General features: G+C 47.9%; 1 protein-coding gene across 1 annotated transcript; it reads right to left on the reverse strand.

Moving 5' to 3' along the window:
- Window positions 1-4,950: 4,950 nt before the first annotated feature.
- LOC148936213 (uncharacterized) lies at window positions 4,951-5,523 on the reverse strand. The gene has a single exon (XM_089078671.1). It carries the CDS (start codon window positions 5,521-5,523, stop codon window positions 4,951-4,953), a length of 573 nt encoding a protein of 190 aa, XP_088934797.1.
- Between the last annotated feature and the right edge of the window lie 15,588 nt (window positions 5,524-21,111).

Consider the following 21,111-nt stretch of genomic DNA (forward strand, 5'->3'; position numbering starts at 1 on the left):
CTCGATTATTTCATTTGGGGTTATATCAAAAATCTAATCACGGCGTGAGAATAATGAAAACGATGTACGAAAAACAATTCTCACCACCTTCAATGCCATCACGCCGGAAATGGCGCACCGCGCGACGTGTAATATTGGTCGAAGAGCCTTTGTTTACGAGAACGAGGACGGCACTTCGAGCAATTTCTGCATTAAATAATGACAGTGGATTAGACCTTCTTTTTTTGCGAGAGGAGGAAAATGCCTTTATGCACCCCTGGAGGTAACCGTTCCCTGCAGGGAGTGTTGGGACTCTCCCGATATTCGGGAACTACCCACTAAAAACCATCCTCTATCTATTCCTACCACGACACAAGGAGAGATCCCGAAACGCAGAGCACAACTTCAGAATCACTCCAGTCCTGACTTAAAGAGTCGCTTCAGCGAGACGATAATTATTAACAACCCGATAAAATAAACCTGCGTTTCAGGTCTCCAGTACGAACGCATACCAGCCAAACGGGAGTCGCGGGAACGAGTGGAACCCGAAGCCACGGATCGAGTTTGGAAACGAACATCGAGATAAGTTAAATAACATATATATATATATATATATATATATATATATATATACACACACACACACACCACAATTAGATGGGTAAAGACGTTAATATAAAAATACCGAGAGGGAACAAACACAGGACAGCAGGAGAGGAGTACAACACGGGATGTACTCCGAAAAACGCCGACAAACAATGCCATTGGCCATGCGGGTGGCCAACCACATCATTCGTCGCAACAGGATATGTCATATCCTAAGGATGCGAGACTATCTAGGCGAGGAAATGGCCTACTGTCTGCTCTCTCAGACTCTTCCTTCGTTAGCATCACCTCCTCCGCGAAGGAAGCACAAGCTCCCATTCTCTTCGCTCGATAATATTATAGGGATCACCGAATCGTCGATGAGAGCCCTGCCGACTATTTTACAGAGTTCGTCGCGAAGAAAGGACCAGGCCTCGCACCTAGGCTAGTGTATGCGACGTGTCGTCTCTACCGAACTCACAGTGTTCGCAACCCTCCGAGAAGTATTTCCCTATGCGACACAAATAAACGTTAAAACAGCCGTGATCCGTCAGGAGCTGAGACAATCTGTACGTGAGAGTTCCGTACTCACGTGTCATCCATTCGTTAAAATGTGGGAGGATCATACCTCTCAAACCCGCCGCAGGATCCTTGGGACCCATCTCCTCTATTTGCGCACGCCACACGTCGCGCATGATCTCTCTGCCTCTGTTCCTGACGACTCTTCTCGCTGCCACCAAAATCCTACAGTTATTACGTCGCTCGACGTCCGCAATAGTGCTATATACATATTGTTACGTCCGTGTTCTGGACGAAAAATAATATCTCTCGTCAGGAGGAGGAAAACTCGGGTGGACGCACGGAACCTCTCCTGTTCTCGCGGAACGACGTCGTGATGCCGATCCGCGAGTCGAACGCGGGTTAAGGGGGCAGGGATCGGGTCAGCGTCGGCGACGTTATTACCCTTGCCTGCGCCCACGCTATCGGTGGTCCGTTTTAGGTCAGAGAACCGAATCTCTTTGACCAGGGATGGACCTAGTGCGATCCTCAGGGAGCCGGGAACGGCGCGGGGTCAAGTTTAGGGGAGAAAAAAAAATTTAAGACCGAATTTTGATTAACTAATTTAATAATAAATAATAAAAATGAGTTACAATGTTCTGTTCGTGTACATTAAGAAGAGTTGAGATATTCGTTACAAAGAAAAGTCTTATACATAAAAAAATATAAAAAATAACCGGACAAAGGAAAATCTGGACTTATATACCCAATTGTTCTAATTGGGGCAAAAAGTTGGTGATCGCGAGCATATCTATGGGATCGGGTTGCAGGTGTGGAGGGGGATTAGGGTGCGCGGTGCGGAAAGCCTTGATTGGGACGAGGTAGGGAAGAGGATCACGGGAAATATACATAGGGATGGTATCGGTTATTTTGTGTTTGGAGATTTGGTCCCAAAATTGCTTGTTGGGTTTAAATTTTTTTTGGATGAAGAAGATGCCAGGAGGTGGATGGGTGGGAGAGCGAGGAAATTGACGGACGAGGTTAAAAAACTTCTTCACGTCGAAGTTTTTTGGAATACACTGGTTCTCGAATTCGGCCGCGGAGCGGAGGGCGGAGGCGTACTGATGCAGCGAGATGTTGGCTAGTCCCGGCTCTACTTCTATTAATCGCTCCGCGAGTTCTTCGGCGTGGCAGGTTTCGCGACGAATCCGCTTATTCGATTTCTCTCGACGCAATGCCCGTTTCGTTCGTCCGTTCCGGATGGCATTTATTTGGTTCACTATATAAAAGAGAGTCAGATAAAAGAGAAATTGAGGAATCGAGATAAGGCAGCTTCACCGAATCAATCGGCGGCTTGCCAGGTTGGAAAGTTGTGGAATCGGGGGAGGCAGCTTCACCGAGTTAATCGGCGGCTTGCCAGGTTGGAATGTTGTGGAATCGGGGGAGGCAGCTTCACCGAGTTAATCGGCGGCTTGCCAGGTTAGAAGGTTGTGAAATAGAATGTTGTGGAATCGGGGGAGGCAGCTTCACCGAGTTAATCGGCGGCTTGCCAATTTGGAATGTTGGAGTGTTTTAACGAGATAAATAAGTAGAGGTCGCGAACCAAACTGCCAGTTACCGCGGGGGAAAAATGATAAACTTGGACTTACTTTTGTTACAGCGGCCGCTGGTGATGGTCGAGGAATGGAATTGCCAGGCTCGTTGAATCACTCGAAAATAATAAAATCGCGCACAGATTCTAACTGTAATAATTTCGGATGGTGCCGACCATGAATGTAGCGATGAAGCAGGAAGAAGAGAGCGATCCGCTCCAAGTCGCAGTTTTTAAAGGGTTCCGGAGGGGTGGGAATATCTGAGGGCGTGATGGATTTTCGTGTGGCTTGTCGAATGATAGTTTAGGAAAATTGTGAATATAGAGGAAGGAGGGGAGTGGTGTTCTGTGAATTGTGGTTGTTTTTATATTTCCAGATTTCCCAGCGAATAATAGAATTAGTTAATAAAAATTTTCCCGCTAGTTCACACCCTCAATCGTTCATTGGTGTGCCCGCCAATGGCCACTAATCGTTTCTTCTTAACTGGCGTTTTTTTGTGTTTCCCCACCAATTTGGGGAGTGTCACCCCCGAACGATCCAACGCGTTTCTTATCCGTTAGGAATTTGCTTTTGTTAATATTAATTTTTTATTGGTAAGTCGTAAACTTGTCGGCGCCGACAAGGCTGTTTACCAAGGATTTTTTTGATAGTGAGACATATCTCGAGAGAAAGTTTGTTTATTTAGAGTTTCTTTAGATCGTTCGAAGTGCTCCGTTTATGGGTTAGCGGCCGTTAATTTTTTCTTCCCGAAAGAGAAGAATTCGTAAAGTCCCTCGGACGTAACAATATCGTCTATATTCCGCCAAAAGGCGAAACGGGGGAATTCTAGCGTGGCCGCCACGAACGATACCGTACGATATGACGAAATCACCCGAATAGCCAGACGTCACTGGACACGGTGTATCGAACGCATATTCCTGCCAGTAAATACGTAATCCAGCGCCCACACCGGGGATGCGTAGAGCATCACCGAGTGAACGACACTGAAGTACAGTAACCGCTTGTTAACCGAAGGCCCACGCAAATTGAACATCAATATACTAAGGGTGTTTAAAAGTCTCTTCGCCTTCAACCAGCCTGAGATGCTCGGAAAAACGTCACCGATCATCGATCACAACTCCCAGATATCTCATAGATCCCCTAGTGAGACACCCTAGACAACAGTCGATTCCAGGGAGATCCGTAAAGGATCCGAATTGGCATCGCGAGGACAGAAAAGGAGAGCCTCTGTCTTAGGCGGAGAGACCTCCAAGCCCAAACTCCTAATGTGCATTAGCACTATCTCGCAAACGAGGTTCGCCCTGTGTCGCAGGGGCTCCCTCGACTCGCCCGACACCAACAACAACGTGTCGTCCGCGAAGCAGACGGCGTGCGTGCCTCCCGGGAGACCCAGATTGAGTATGGCATCGTACGCAACGATCCACAATAGTGGACCAAGGACCGAATCCTGGGGGACACCACACGACATCCCATAGGTCACCGATCTGCCGTTACTCTTGACCGCGATCACCGATCAATTCGACAAATAGTCCCTAATGACGTCAATCAAATAGGGGGGAACGGACTTGAAACACAAAGCCTCCACGATGCAATTCCACGGCAGGGAATTAAAAGCATTCTTAATATCGAGGCTGATAGCCAAACAATAGTTACCCCGCGCGGTGTATTCATCGACAATCTTCCTCATATGAAGGATCGCGTCGCAGATAGACCTACCGGAGCGAAATCCAAACTGAAAGGGGCTGATGCCCCCATTCGGAAGGGATTGCAGATACGCTAAAATCCTATTCGCTATGATCCGCTCCAATATTTTGCCCAGATCGCTCAAAAGGCAAATAGGATGGAAGGACGAAGGAGCGTCGTCCGTTTTACCCGGCTTCCGGATCAGAACGAGTCTCGCGCACTTCCAAATGGACGGAAATACGCCTTCTGAGGCAACGAATATAGCATAACGGCATGCAACGCTGGCTAACAATGTGAGCCATTGAGGCTACGCGGGCGGTAATGCCATCAAGGCCCGGTGCGGTACGACGAGAACGACTTCTTGAGCGCAATTTCGACTTCAGCAGCCGTAATCTCCGGAACGTGATCACGGTCAGATCGAGACATCACCCAATTTATCTTCTCTCTGGACCGGAACAAAAGACGGACGATCTCGCCAATACGAGAGAAGTCCAAATAATCGATCGGGGCCAGGGGCTCGCGATCTCTGACCCGCCTTATCACGATTTTGTATGGGCGACTCCAAGGGTCCTTGTTGATCTCATCGAAATCAGCCCACGCAGCCTTCTGCGCCCTAGAGATCGCGGACTTGACCCTTCTCCATACTACGACGGTAAGAGAGGCGAAGAACTTCCAAGTCGCCAGCTGAGATATTCCTTTTCCGTGCCCTCACGTATTTCCTTCTCGCCTTGTTGCAGTCGGAACGAAGGAGCGCGATTTCTTCGGACCACCAGTACGCCCTTCTCCGATGACGAGACCGGATCTTCGGCATAGACGCGTCACAAGCGATCGTAATGTCACCAGATAACCGAGCTGCCAGTCGTTCCGCGTTCGACGAGGAATGATCAACTTCCGTGAGCGAGGACTGAATACGGAAAAATTCCTCGAACTTGTCCTTATCGAGGAGCGCGGCACTCCAGCCTACAACGGGGCACCTGGCAAAGATTTCACCGGAACGAGGACGATCAATGTTCCAGTATATAAACCGGTGATCGGACATCGAGCAATTGAACTCGTCCATCTTGCACCTGACAGAGCTACGCGGAACGTCGCTCGACAGGCACAGGTCGATAACCGACCGACCCTGAACTCTCTCGCACGTGGGAATTCCGAGATCGTTGGCTATGTAAAGACCCATCATGTCCATCCAGTACTCCAACAACTCGCCACGGTCAGAGGTAATCCGATCACCCCAATATGTCAAGCGCGAATTAAAGTCACCAGCGACGACAAATCTAGTCTCAAGTTAGGACCAATCACGTCATGAATGTTATTTAAAAGCGCGTTAAACTCCACCACGGTTCTGCTAGGCGGCGAGTAGCAGCTAATAACCAGGTAGCCGTTGATCGTGACAGCCACAAAGTCGGTAACGCAAAGGACGACGAGATATAACCCTTGTTACGTCAAGACCGCGGGGACCCCTCCGATAAGTTCAGCGGCAAATTATTGAGAACGCTCCCGAAGAATTTCAGCAAATTACGCGGCTGACCTTGCGATTAAACCGACGTCGAGTAATTATTTGACCGTGAGCGGATCAGTGAGATGGAGACATTTAGTCGGCGCGATAAAATGCCGTTGGGAGCGGGATTCGTCTCGTCAAGATAATATCGGCCACAGAAGTTTTCTGTGGTGTTACTTAATTCCCTGAGTACTTCCAGAGATACGACAAAAATCTCGGTGCATTCGGGGCAAAGCTCGATGTCACAGACTATCACGAGACTGATACGGCAGTTATCACAATGATCCCGGGCGGAAGTGTACCCAAACTGGAACGCGTGGGCCAGTTCCAGACGATACGTAAGCGTCCCTTCTGGTATTTCCTCCTTGCCTTCCTTGCAGGGAACGACTTGGAGGTAGTGTCGTCTACGTGTCAATATCCAAATGTGGTAAGGCAACGCACCGTACTCATACGATATTTGTATACGGCGGCTGGGTGAGTGCGCGGATCTCGTGGTTCGAGGAAACAAGGCGGGCACATTACGTCAGATAACGGGTGTTAACATTACGCGGCGAATATTCAACGTTAAATAATATTTCGAACCTAGAATATTTCTATACGCAACGGTAGAGCGGCTCAAAACCCTACATGCTCTTAAAGGAAAGTAGCAAGGGAGGCAAAAAAAAGGGGTCGATCGTAAAACCTTTCCGGTCGGGTGATGCGACTATGCGGCGGTCGCTCGATGCGAACAAAGCGAATGATGTAACCCGAAAGAATCCTGAGCACGACGAATATACTTATATTCGTTTACATCTAATTTTCTTATACGTATACTTTATATTTCACCGGTGCAAACGTATGCTCGGTGGGAAAACGCGAAAGCAACCGGGAATAAGACTCAATGCATAATTCTCACTTACCTTTCGGTGTTTGCTCTACGCAGATACTCTTCGAGGGAGATACGTGGTCGAAAACTGCTTCCTTGGTAAGCTGCTACGGGCGCGGATGGGGTTGGCAGGGCGCTCCAGAGGCGATTATGCACGAGGAGTTCGTACTCGCCGTCGTAAGTCACTCCTTCGCCGATGATTGCGTTGTGGTCGTAGATCGCGGCCACGTGGAGGTCGTATTCGAGTCGCCGAAGTGCGTTGTTGCGACCCGCGCAATTCTTCCGCGATTTAGGCATACGGGCGAGTGTTAATTTATTAAAGCAATGAGGTTGAGAAATGTTGCGAAGAGACGTTGTGGTAGCAGCGTCACTTCGGATAGAAGGCTATCACGTGCTCGAAGTCCGTTGTTCCCTTCGTGGTAAGTGCGTACTCCGCACAACACCTTGGCCCGGTGACAGAACGGAATTCTCGCTTTAGCCACTAATTATAAACGATAAAAGAAGACTTGAGTTATTATGAACGCCCGTTGCCTCTTTAGCCTCGCGAACACATCCGTTATTATCGGAACCTCGGAGACAAGGGATGAGGTAATGAAGAACATGTGGCGTTAAGTAAAAATCGATATATTCAGATATTCACTGAATTTACTTACACTCATGAACAAGATGGTACGGAATACTATATATATTAAACTAGAAATTGAAATATTACTAGCTAGGATTTGAACTAAATCTAGAGATTGAAATACACTTAGACTTGAACGAGACAAGGATTTAGGAACGACGCTCGCACGGTGTTCACTGATCGACGACGCGCACAAGAGTGCTCGAGTATGGCCGTGCGTTGTAGCGCGTGCCTGCGGTGGCGCTGTTGCGCAACATGGCGGTAGCGTGGGTACGCCAACGCACGTGGCGTTGGCGGCGGCATAGACTATAGAGCTAGGCTAGATGTGCATATCTATCGCGTTGGTCGGCCAATCAGCGCGTGACTGACTGGAGATGATGCGCGTAATAGTAACGCGAGCTTTATTGTAGTAATAATCTTACAATTAATTATATTAATATCGTTATCGTTAACATGATTTTGTTATTGATGTAAGTGTTATATTTGACATGCTAATTATTAATCTGACTATTGTCATTAAATTTATTATTAATTATTAACTATTAACCTATTAGTATTATTATTATTTAACGGTGTAAATTAGCGGCGGTGATTATGCTATGAGTAAGGAAGATGGTAATTGTTATTACTATTTATTATTTTATTTATTATTATTATTTAATTTTATTACTTATTTTAGGAAAAATGCTTACTATTATCGGTTATTTAATAATTTGCAACCTGTGAGATTGCCTATATAATACTTATATTTACTATGGTGTATGTGTACTGGCGGTAAGGCGCATCACGTGGTACGTCGACGGCAGGAGAGCCGGTTGTTGCCAATTTCGGCAGTTAGAGTAATGGCGCTTCTGCGCAGGTGGGATAAAAGGAGAAGGAAAAATTTTTTCCGTTGGCTCTCCTGACACACCCTTATTGTATAACACTAGGACAGCACAGTTAAGATTATCCGAACAGAACCACATACCCGAACCGGCAGGCCTGTAGGGATCCGACGACTGCAACCGCAATCCTGCGCTCCTCCATCCAGCGGATCATCAGGTCCTGTGCCATCTTGTTACGATTTAAATTGATCTGAAGGACCTTAGTCATTATGCAGGTCCATTTCCACGTTCTCTGCAGCAGCCAGCCTCCGAACTGGCTTGAGCTTCCCCGGGAACTTAATCGCCCCGCAACGCACACTACCGATTCGGTGATTGTGCTGAATATCCGCCTCAAAACACAAAACACAACGAAGCACACCGGAACATTGCTTAGCTACGTGTCCCTTTTCACCACACTTGTATCACGAACCGGATCTGTCGATACCACTCTTGCACGCCGAGCTCAAGTGGCCAAAATCGAGACACCGGTAACACTGCATCTTTCTCTGGGGTTCAAGAGTGACCCTGACATTGGAGTAACCGATCACAAACCGGCCCTCCCGCACGAGCCTCAACGCCTACGCTTACGAGAGGACATTTGATCCAGACAACGTTGAGCCTGTTCCCGAGTTTTAGAGGGGCACTGGGATACCGACACTTTTACAGTTACACGTACTCGCAATCGTGTTTACTATCTCTCCTCTCGACATGGAATCCTCTAAACAGTATAATTTGACTTCAGTCATTTTTACAGGATGGATGACCTTCACACTGGGACTCACCATTTGCCTGATCTTGTCGGCCAGAAGATCCGCCTTGGCCGAGTTGTCCTCCCCGTGTACCTCTATGAGGACATTGCCGGCACCGGTGTATCTTGTGCTGGTACGAGAAATACCCTGTTGACTCAGGGGAACTATCTCCTTGACCTTCCTAAAGGCCTCGGGAATCATCTCCTTGTCCTTGAAGTTAATAACCACGGCGGAGGACCTGGGGGGTCGACGATAATCGCTCACACGCCGATTCATATCCTCATTCTTCCCCGAATCCCTTCTCCGAGGGACTCCCTTTCCCCCTCTCCCCAGACCGGGTAGAGAGGGGGGAAGAAGCGAGTCTCTCTTATCCTTTCCACTGGTCCTCTTCCTCTTCATCCTTCTACCAACCGTTCTCCACTCTCCGTCAGTGTCCGTGACGGAGGGAGGGAAAACGTCCGTAGCCGACAGGTCCGAGTGATCCGGCAAAGACTTCACGATCGAGGATTTTCTAGGCTTGTTGTCCTTGATTCCTACCCTCTTAACCACAGAAGAACTCGCGGATTTACGTTTTTCAGGCGCATGCGCCACGGAACTCGGGCCAAGGAACCCATGAGAGGTGAACAACTCCACCAGCCGACTAAAGACCACCGAGGCCACTCTCTCCTCAACCACCGGGAGGCTATAGGAGCCCCCATCATCCCGCGCGGGGGGAGCACACACCTCGCTGTACAACTTCTTTCTGAGCTCCTCAGGAGGATCCCTAGGGGATCTCCTAAGGGACCTCCTTGAGCGACGCGGAGAAGAGCGGTCCTCCCTCGAGGCAGCCGGAACATCCAGGAGCTCAATACGCTCATCCCGCGATCTTTGGCTCTCCAGAGTAAGGCGCCTATTCTCCTTCTTCAGATGCTGGATCTCCTCGTTGAGGGCTTTAACCTCCTTGGAGAGCGACATCATCGTACGCCTCAGTTTATCGTCGTCCGACTTGGCCTTGGCCTTTCTGGTAAGCTCCTCCGAGATAATCCTCTTCATCCTCTTCATCTTGCCGAAGTAGGAACGGAACTTACCAGAGAATTCCCCCTTCAGCCTACCACATCTCGAGCGGAGAGACTCGGCTTCGTCGGCAAAGTATGCCAGTCTGGCTCCAAGATGAATCGTCTGAAGGTCAACCGGGTCATCGATCGCCTCCGGTTCATCCTTACCCGCGCCGTCCGACCCGTCGCTGTCGACAACGATCGCTCTTCTCTTCCTCGTCGTTCGAGATCCCACGCTGCTGGACGAAGACAGTCGATCGTCCTCCAAGCGAGACGACCTGGTCCCCAAATCTCCACTGGGCCACACAGTGGCGGCCTCCTTTGTAATTGGGGCCCGGTGGGCGACCCCTCGGCTTGGGTCTCTCCAGCATCGCCGCATCATGGGCGATGAGATCAGCCACGCTCACCGATCGTTCGCTCAGCGCAGGAGATCGCGCGGAAGCACGGCCCACACTGAGTCTCCTAGGAGTAGCTACGGGAAAGCGCTCGATGTGCACCTTGACGTCCTCCACCGATGTAATTCGCGTTCCAGAAGGAGTGGTCAAATTCATGTCATGGATATAGCCTCGGTCGATACAAAAGATCCGTTCGGAGAATTGAAATTTTGCGGATCCATCTCTAGTCAGAAAACAATAAGCGGTTCGCCCATCATGGGAGCCCTACCGCGGTAGGGCTATTTCCCCGCTGAAAAGGAGTCCCTAGTGAAGAGTACAGAAGCCGAAAAGCGGCTTGTCAGGCGGTCCACTCTATCTGCACTTGTAATAAAAGACTCTACTGAAAAAGGTTATGGGATAGGCCCCCGCCATGAATGATGCTAAAGATTTAACGTCACCTCTATTACACGGACTCGTATCCCTCCGAAGGGCGGATATCCGTGCCTCAGGCTAGACGGTGCTGATTTACCCTACTTAGCTCCGGGTATGGGAGAATATCAGCCATATAACTCCCCACACACATGCCACATCCCCTTCAACCCCGGTATAGGCTCCAGCCACTGGGAGGAGAGCGGCTATCACGGGGTGATACCATACATGGGAGTACACGGGATCTTTGTCTGCAATCTCCTGGAGGAGGCTGCAGGACTTACGGTTACCCATATTACTACCCCAGAGGTCGCGACGCCAGCCTCAATCTCCCAGCCCGGTCGGGGGGCAACTATTCCTCTTGGTTAGTCTACCGGGAATATCCAAGGACCCTCCACCATGTCTCACGCATCCATCACACATTCTCTCTCTCCCAGTCACACCAGCTCGGGTATTCCGGATGCGCGAGGCCCGTATTGGCACCCGAAGGAGCCAGCCTGGAAAACAGTGGATTAGACCTACTGAAGATACCACTTTTAAAAAAATGCCCATCATGCTATCTATCGCAAGGTGGTGCGGAAACAATAGTTTCAATATTTTTTTTTTTTTTTTCATTAAAAAAATGGGCGGTACTATATGACCGCGCCGCTCGTGTGTAGCTATTGCCGCTTGAAGAAACCAGTTCCTCACGCGTCTAGCAACGATGATCATCAGGCGGAAATATCTTACCGCGCGCTTGCATTTGCTGGTGGGCCGGGCTAATGCCATGATTTTTAAAACTTAATAATTTGATAATTATCGCGGAAATTGCAAAATGGTAGAGTTTTCTACTCAGTTTAGCCCGCTCTATCTACACACAAAAATAGTCTCCATTGATCTGGGACACTCTGTATATATATATATATATATATATATATATATATATATATATATATATATAAATAATTGTCGAACGATGTTATCAATTTACTTTTATAAACTATATACACGTTATTAATTATGTTAAAATATATCACTTCACAAAGCGGTTATTATAAATGTGCATACTCAAAAATGTTAGGGGCACTGAGTACCACACATATCCTACTAGCCCCTATACGCCCTCTATTTAAATGCACAGACTAAAATTATGACACAAAGTAAGCACTTGCCCAACGAGATAAAAATTTAAATAAATTACTAAAATTACTGAAAGTAATTTAAATAAATTACTGAAGTACAACAAAAAATTATACAAAATAGGCGCAACAATGACTAAGTGATAGCTTAAAATAAAATTAAAAAGCAAATATATAGACAGCAAATAAAAGATATGCAAATGTATATATAGAGGCAGCCAGGGAATAGCATTATATTAGATGTACAAAAAAGTACTGAGCTTATTTTTATAAAATTCAATCTTTATTAAAAAAACAAACAAAAAAAATATTAATCAGCGAAATATTCCCCGTTTGCATCAACGACCTTTTGCCATCTTTCAGGTAGCTTGCGAATTCCTTGATAGAAACTCACCAGAAGCGATAATCATCAATGCATTTTCGTATCTCTTCAAATCTCACGAAATGTGTATCAGCCAAACTGCAGCGACCGGAATAGGTAGTAATCGGAAGGTGCCATGTCTGGGCTATACGCCGCGTGCGGGAGAAGTTCCCAGCCTAACGTAAAGATATGGTTCTGAGTCGCTTTCGCAACATGTGGTCGAGCATTGTCATGAAGCAAGAGCTTTAGAATTTACGACGTACTTGGCCAGTAAATGGCTTCTTTTCTTCTAATGCATCGCTCAAATTAGTCAACTGTTGTTGGTAGCGGTCTGCCGTGATTGTTTCACCCGATTGTAACAACTCGTAATACAACACACCTTTCCAATCCTACCAGAGCAAAACTTTCTTGGCGTGGATATTTGGGTCGATGTCGAAGGGCTTTGGCATCGATGTCGAAGGGTTACATGCTTCTGCATTATTTTTCGAAAAAATTGTTTTTCGAAGTTAACGTTCATGCTTCGGGTGGTGGTAGGGGAAGACCCGAGGGTGACGACCGTCATATTTGTTTGGGGGGGAGGGGGGTGGGGGGTGCGACTGGGTTCCCCTCGGCAAGACCTTGAACCACTCCCACCCCCACCCCTCCATCCCTTCCCCCTCCGTTCGCTATCGGATGGAGGAGTTCTCGTTGAAACTTCGAGACGCCGTATCTCCGGTGTTTATGAATTCTTAATGACGGGCCACGGCTCGTTCGAAAGGGCTCGTCGAGCTCTACAAATAAGTCGTATAACTTTTTTCGATCCGACCAATAGTTTTCGAGATACGGATCCCCACTCCGGGGAGCTTTGACTCGTCGTAACTCGGAAGGGGTGAGTGGTAGGGGGTCGGATTGCAGGACCAACGTGTCAGGCCTCGTCGAGCTCTATGGGATGGCCCCATCCCTCGTCTCGGGGCGTGAAATTTTTTTTTTTTACTTTTTTACCGTAACTCACCAACCAGCGGGTATTAAGGGACGCCCCTGTGAGGTCTTGTAGCGGTCGGTCGGCCACGTCGAACGAGCGCAGGCTCGTCGTTAAGAATTAATAAACAAAAAAGTTACGGCGTAAAGAGTGGGGACTCTACTTTGAGCAACGGTAACTGGGAAGGGGGGACGATAAGGGAATGGGTCAGAGGACCAAAATGGTAGCTCCCGTTGAGATCTATCGCTCACCGTGGAGAACCAGATTTTGATTTTTTTGAAAAATTTTTCAGTCCCGAGGTTTTATTTCTTTGAAAAGTTGGGACAAACGGGTCTTGGGTTTATTATACCAGTCGATAGGGAATCTTCTGAAACGCATTTTGGACATACAAATTTTGGACCATTTTTACATGATATAAAAAATGTGCATTGTTGGATTGTAGGTGCGAAGATGGCGGGAACGAAGCTCCGCGAGTAGCAGTAAAAGGCGAGTCAGAGGCGAAGCCCTTCCACCTATATAATTAATGCGGACGTTACGCAGAGGACGTACGTCTTCGTTAAGGGCGTCCAAAGGGCGGGTTGGAGGGCGAAGCCCCCCCCATCTGTACAGAACTAATACGAACGTTACGCAAAGAACGCACGCCTTTGTCGAGGGGGGGGTGGGGGGCGAAGTCCCCCAATAATGGGGGGTTCGGGGGGCGAAGCCCCCCCCACCATCATAAAAATCGAAAGCAAAATCATAAGAAATTTTTTATTCGAAAGGATCAATGCAAGCCGTATATACATCCAATCCTCACCTTGATGTCTTGGCTCTGTATATTGCAACTGCATATCGTATCGTAAAAGATAGACGATCGACGACGTAAGCGGACATGACGGATATCAGGATTACGAAGAGCTAACCGTAGAGGAGACATGCATTCATCGAGAAACTAGGATCATCAATTCTTCTTGGAGTGGGGATTCGAGAGAATATACATGTGTATATATTGCGATAAATGTACATTGCGTATCATTGTGTATCGTAAACACGTTATTTGCGATAAATATCATTACATGCTTCTGTAGTCGAAAGAAGATAAGATGCCTGGCCGGGGTAAACGGGAGATAAACAGGTTCGATTCCTGGCTGAGGTGATATTTTTTCGTAAAATAATTACGAGTTTTCACGACTGGTTCGGGCCCCGCCGTTCGTGACGCACACCCTCCCTCCTTATTTGGGTGCAGACCAAGTGTAGCTTGGTAGTAAGCGAAGGCTTCCGAATCAATTCAAATCCAGTCGAATTATTTTTCCGAATCTAATAAACACCTTTTAGTAGTGTTACGTTCGGAGGACTTCACGAATTCTTCTCTTTCGGAAAAAAAAACAACGGCTGCTAATCTGTAAACGAAGCGCTTCGAACGATCTAAGAAAACTCTAAATAAATAAACAAAAATTCCTCTTGAGATATGTCTCACTATCAAAAAAATTCTTGGGATAAACAGCTTTGTCGGCACCGACAAGTTTATGACCTACCAATAAAAAATTAATATTAACAAAAGCAAATTCCTAACGGATAAGAAACGCGTCGGATCGTTCGAGGATGACACTCCCCAAATTGGTGGGGAAACTAAGGGAAATGCCAATCAAGAAAAAACGATTAGCGGCCGTTAGCGGCCACACCAATGAATGATTGAGGGTGTGGAATGGCGGGAAAATTTTTACTAACTAATTCCATCATTCGCTAGGAAATCTGGAAATATAAAAACAATTCAGAGAACACCGCTCGCCTCCTTCCTCTATACTCACAATTTTTCTAAACTATCATTCGACTAATGCAGAAATCCATCACGCCCTCAGATATTCCCACCCCTTCGGAACTCTTTAAAAACCACGACTTGGAGCGGATCGCTCTCTTCCTGCTTCTCATCGCTCCACGCCTTCACGGACGGGACCATCCGAAGTTGTCGAAAAATTTTTTTATCAGTTAGAATCTGTGCGCGATTCTTACATTTTTCGTGTGATTCGATCCAGCCTAGCCACACTTCTCGTCCATCACCAGCAGCCGCTATAATAAAAGTAAGTCGATCTTTATCACTTTTTCCCGCAGTAGACTGGCTGTTCGCGACCTCTACATATTTGTTTCATTAAAACACTCCAACATTCCAAATTGGCAAACCGCCGATTAACTCGGTGAAGCTGCCTCCCCCGATTCCACAACATTCCAACCTGGCAAGCCGCCGATTGATTCGGTGAAGTTGCCTTATCACGATTCCTCAATTTCCTTTTTTTTACCACTCTTGCCTCACATTCTCTTTCATCTGACTCTCTTTTACATAGTGAACCAAACGAACGCCATCCCGAATAGACGAACGAAACGGGCGACACCGTCGGGAGAAGTCTAATAAGCGGATTCGTCGCGAAACCGGCCATGCCGAAGAACTCGCGGAGCAGTTGATAGGCGTAGAACTGAGACTAGCTAACATCTTGTAACAGTACGCCACCGCCTTCCATTCCGAGGCAGATTTTGAAAGACAATGTACTCCAGAGAACTTTGACGTGGAGAAGTTCTTCAATCTCGTCCGCCAATTTCCTCGCTCTCCCATCCATCCACCTCCTGGCACCTTCTTCATTAAAAGAAGATTCAAACCCGACAGCCAGTTTTGGGATCAGATCTCAAAACACCAAATTATCGATACTATCCCCATGTATATTTCCCGTGATCCTTTCCCCTACCTCCCAGTCAAGGCTTTCCGCAGCGCTCACCCTGATCCCCCGCCACACCTGCAACCCGATCTCATCGACATGTTCGCGATTACCAATTTTTTACCCCAATTGGAACAATTGGGTATATAAAATCCAGATTTTCTTTTGTTTGTTGTTATTTATTATTATTCAAAATTTATGTATAAAAAATCTTTTTTTCTTTTTTTGTAACCAGTATTTCAACCCTTCAATGTACACAGAAAAATTTTCGAATAACATTGTAATTCATTTTTTTATTATTATTAAATCAGTTAACTCGAACTCCGTCTCAATTTCTTTACCCTAAACTTGACCCCGAACCATTCACGGCTCCCTGAGGATCGCACGAGGTCCATCCCTGGTAAAAAAGATTCGGTTCTCTGACCAAAAAATGGATCACCGATAGCGCGGGTGCAGGCAAGGGTAATAACGTCACCGACGCTGATTCGATTCCTGCCCCCCTTAACGCGCGTTCGACTCGCGGATCGACCTCACGACGTCGTTCCGTGCGTCCACCCGAGTTCTCCTCCTTCTGACGAAAGGTATTATCTTTCCTCCAGAACCACGGACGTAACAGTAATATAAACGTGTATAAATGTCTGATGTAAAAGTAAATAAAATAAAGATGTATACAAATCGATTTAAAAAAAGTGTAAATCAACAATAAATAAATTATAACAATGTAAAAATAAATGCACAACATATGTATAAATAATAAATCGATTGTAAAAAAAGTGTATATTAACGATAAATAAATAAATAGATAACGAAGAAATATATACGATAACGAAATATATACAAATATATACAAACAACGAAATATATACAATATATACAAACAACGAAATATAAACAATATATACAATAACAAATATATACAAATATATACAAAATTATATATACAAAATTAATTATGCCAACAGCTGGCGCAGGCGCTGCAGCATCAGCCGGTGATCTCGTTGGAATTGTACTCCGAGACCCGCGGCTAGCTGCGCCACTCTGTTTTTCATGGTCACAGCGTCCACCAGAAAGAACAACTGTAACTCTTCTGAACGGAGACTGTAAATTTCTAAGTTTCGCGGCATTTCAGTTCGTACAACCTCTTGGAGAAGCCTATAATCATGCTCCTCGGTGAACCGTGCCTGACGCTTATCTCGCGCGTCAGTTCCGGCACGGGCACGGCTATCAGCGGTCTCGTCTCGTCGACGAGATTCGATCCTCGACTTGTCGACGGGCCCGCTTCAGGAGGAGCACTATCGGGCGTTTCGCCCTTGGCAGCGGTCGCGGTGTCGGTGGCAATGACGTTGGCGGTGGTCGCGTTGGTGGCGGCGGTGGCGGTGGCAGTGACGTGGTCGGCGTGGTGACGGCGGATCACGGCGTAGAAAACCCTCCGGATGCGTAGCCCGAGGTTATCGGGGGGTTTTTTCGCCGCCTACGCGTATCCGGAGAAAGACCCTCCGAAAACAGGGCCTTCGCTCCGGCTAGGCGGGCCGATTGACGCTTCGGTGGCGGCGTGCGCGGACGTAAAAATTGCGACGAATCCACGTCGATTCGCCGCAATATAACGCGCGGAGTTTGCGCTAGTTTATCCGCCGACGATGGCGATGGTGGTGGTGGTGGTGGTGGTGGTGATAATGATGGTGATGGTGATGGCGGCGACAAATGCGGCGGATGGCGGACTTTACTAGTTCCCTTTATCGCCCGAGTCGTCGCGTCGATATCGACGACGCTGTCATATGGTGACGTGACAGCTACCCAATACTTGGGATCAGAGGTTTTACCCTCGATCACTGCGGCGGGAATGATCCGTACGTTTTCACGTACGAAATTACGCCATTCCCGCCACAGAACTATGGCGGCGTCGTTCAGCAGGGTCGCCGCGATGACCCTGCATATCGCCGATTTCGACCGGGCGATAATTTTCGCGGCTATAGTATCAGCGTTAAATCGCCGCCGCCGCCTTATTCGAATCGTTGGGGAGTCATTGAGCCCACGGTCGTTTTTCAATTGGTCCGCCAGAAAATGGACCGAAAAAAATGCTGGATAGCTGTTCAGCATTTTCCGGCATATTTTGGCCTGATAATCCGTTGTGGGCCGCAACGCCCACACGTGGCGTTCGTATGCCCATGTGGCGAGGCATATGCCGACGTATAAAATAGGATCGTCGCGGGGCGCGATGCCCGTTAGTCCCATGCCTAATCTGCCATACCGTCCGTATGCAGGACGATAAGGCGGAGGGGCACATAGGGGCGTAAAGAGGGAAAACGAATGGCGCGTCATCACGCAACGGCGTGACGCGGACAAGGCCGCCTCGCGTACGCACCATTTCGCTTCCCCCGAACATATGATGGGCGGTTGCATAATTATAGGCAAAGTTCTTGCCTTGGCAGAAATAATGGAGGCGGAATTCTGCCATTATGCACCGCCTCACCGTCACGATCGGGACATCGTCGAGCGTCTGCAACGCGCGGACGTTGTGCGTTTTGATGATATTACACAAAAATGCGACGTCCGTCCCGATCGATTGATCGCAATGTCGCGATCAATTGGTGAAGCGGTACACCAAACCATCTGCCAATAGTGCTCCGATGGTCGAGCACTCCGCCCCCATGATCTCTCCGATGGCCGTCGGCATAGCCTCCACCACGCGAGAATCGAGGGTCGCCACTTCCTCGATCCTCAATGCCGGCATGTCCCGCGTATCGGCTTGCGTACATGAGGAGATTTCGAGTGTGCAGGGCGGCCGCCGCTGCGCTCTGTGCCCTCGCTTCTCGATCACTTTCAAAGAAGCGCCATAAAACGGCGATGACCAAAAGGCCAACATTTGCGCCGGTCTGGCGCTCTTCGCCGCCGGATTGTGCGCTTGTACGTTACCCGGGAGTCACATTGGAGGGAGCAATATTTTCGAAAATATCCAAAATTGGAGAGGAACCCGACGCGGTATCTCTCCAATTTGCCTCCCGGACAACGTACCCGGCCCGCGACCGTCCAATTTTACGACAAGCGCGTCCCCGTCGGCGCGGAGTACGTCGGCGCGATGAATCTGTATCATATCCACGTCTGGATGTGATACGTCGCATGTAATCGACAAAAGTCGGAGGGCGGCGTCAGCGGGGGCGAATGCCATGATGGCACCGATAGAATCGGAGCCACTGGATCCCGCACTCGCGTTTAAGGGAGATCTCCAAGATCTCCCCCACGTGCGCCGCGTATATCGGCCAGTCGTGGGACGGCATGTGGAACGCGTCGCAACGTTCCTGCACCCACCCCAGTCCGGACGTTGCCGTCACGGACTGGGGGGGCATCCGCCTGGCCGCCCTGGCCATCACCTCGCGCAAAAATAATTTACGGGCTATTAATAGCTGCCCCTTGCTATATCTTGTCGTTGTTGGCGGTGCGCCCGCCAGCACCGCGGCCGTCCTCTTAATCTGGAAGAGGACAAACAGCGAGTCGCCGCCGAAATGTCCGACGACGAACTCGTATGCTCTCCTCTTTCACAAATCTGTCCTCCGGCCTCGACGACGATGGTCTGTTTCGTCATTTTCCAAGTGAGTTTCGACGTTGAAGATACGAGATTAATTTCTCGTTTTGACTCACTTGTATTCTTTCGCGTCTTAGCGTCACGGTAAGGCCCGTGTTGCTGAGGAAAGGCAGCGGGGTGAGCGCGCATATCAGAAGCGAGTCGACGTCGCTCGTCGTCTCCACGTCGAACCCCGTAGCATAATCTAACGCTACCGGGGCCGGCTGGAGCAAACGCACCGCGGGATCGTCCCGCTCCTCCTCTTTCTCCTCTACCATTCTCCTCTTCTCTTCCTCCTCCTCTACGTCTAAAAAGTTTTTTAATGTTACAATTCCCATAGTGTTCCCACGAGTATGGAGGAAAGTAAGTCGACCCGGGCAGAGCCTCCATTACCCGGGCAAGTCTGATACCACCGGGGGTGCGGCAGGTTCCCCCGGGGTTGACCGCTTGCGACGCTGCCCTAGCGCCATGCATCCCTCGCCGCGCATCGCTGCTTGGATTGGGGATTGGTAATTTTTATAGAGGTTTTCTTCCTTGCGGCCCGGGCGATTAAGCCAAGGCCTCCGGTCCCATGAGACGTGACCAACGGGATTACGGTGTGAGTCTGGAAAACTCTTGGCCCTGCCCCAGACGTTGGGACGGGGAGTCCCCTCACCGCGACAAGGTGGTTCTCCGTTGAGGGGGGATTCTGGACGGAATCGGCGGTCATGAGCGAACGACGACAGTAAAACGGAAAGCGGGTCGCCGACCATTCTATAAAATGGGACGAACGGTCATCGTCATTGTCGTCGTTGTCGTCGTCGTCGTCGTCGAGAGAGAGAGAGAGAGAGAGAGAGAGAGAGAGAGAGAGAGAGAGAGAGACGGTACGATATAGTTGCAACATGGACAACATTTCCGAAGATCGGTCCATCGTGGTGATACGGGATGACGTGGAGAAGGAAGACACGTATTCGTCGACACGTTCTATACAATATAGCTTGGTATCAAATCATATCATTTCGAAGACGAGAAAGACGTCGAAACACGAGAATTTCCCGTATATTGGTGCAAAATATTAATAACCATGGACGAAATCAAAAGGAAGCGTAATACTGGAATGTATCACGAAAAAGTATAAAGTCGCTGGAGTCCCCCCGTAAGGACGTGTGCTTTAGACAGCATCCAAAAATATGGATGTTACCAAAGACGATTGGTGCAAAACATTAATAAAATTTACTGCAGAGTAAGGAAATACTCTTGTACCGTGGACGAAATTAAATAGGAAGCATGATACCGCGATGTACCAATGAAAAGGTATAAAGTCGCTGGAGTCCCCCTGTCAGGATTACGTGTGCTTTTGATAGCACATTTTTTCTAGTTTTTCATATATATATATGTTGTATATACTTAACGTTAATTAATAGTCCAAACACTATTAGCTCGTAATTAGTATCGCACATACACGCAATTATACCAATTATTAATATTAACGTAACGAGTCCAGTAACGAGATTGTCCAAGTGTGAGGTGTAAACAACATTGTTATTTATTTTGCATTCTAAGTGATAAAAGTAATGATAGATCGGAAATAGAAACAGGATATTATATTTTTTAAATATAATTGTTTTGTTTTTAATAAGATTTTAATAGGATTAATATTTAAGTTTTTTTTTTATAA

The sequence above is a fragment of the Pogonomyrmex barbatus genome, unplaced genomic scaffold, assembly GCF_055798465.1.
Source record: "Pogonomyrmex barbatus isolate J1 unplaced genomic scaffold, ASM5579846v1 scaffold27, whole genome shotgun sequence".
Taxonomy (NCBI): Eukaryota; Metazoa; Arthropoda; class Insecta; order Hymenoptera; family Formicidae; genus Pogonomyrmex; species Pogonomyrmex barbatus.

Excerpts from the sequence above, each read along its gene's own strand:
- LOC148936213 (XM_089078671.1), bottom strand. The coding sequence starts at position 5,523 with ATGGACATGATGGGTCTTTACATAGCCAACGATCTCGGAATTCCCACG.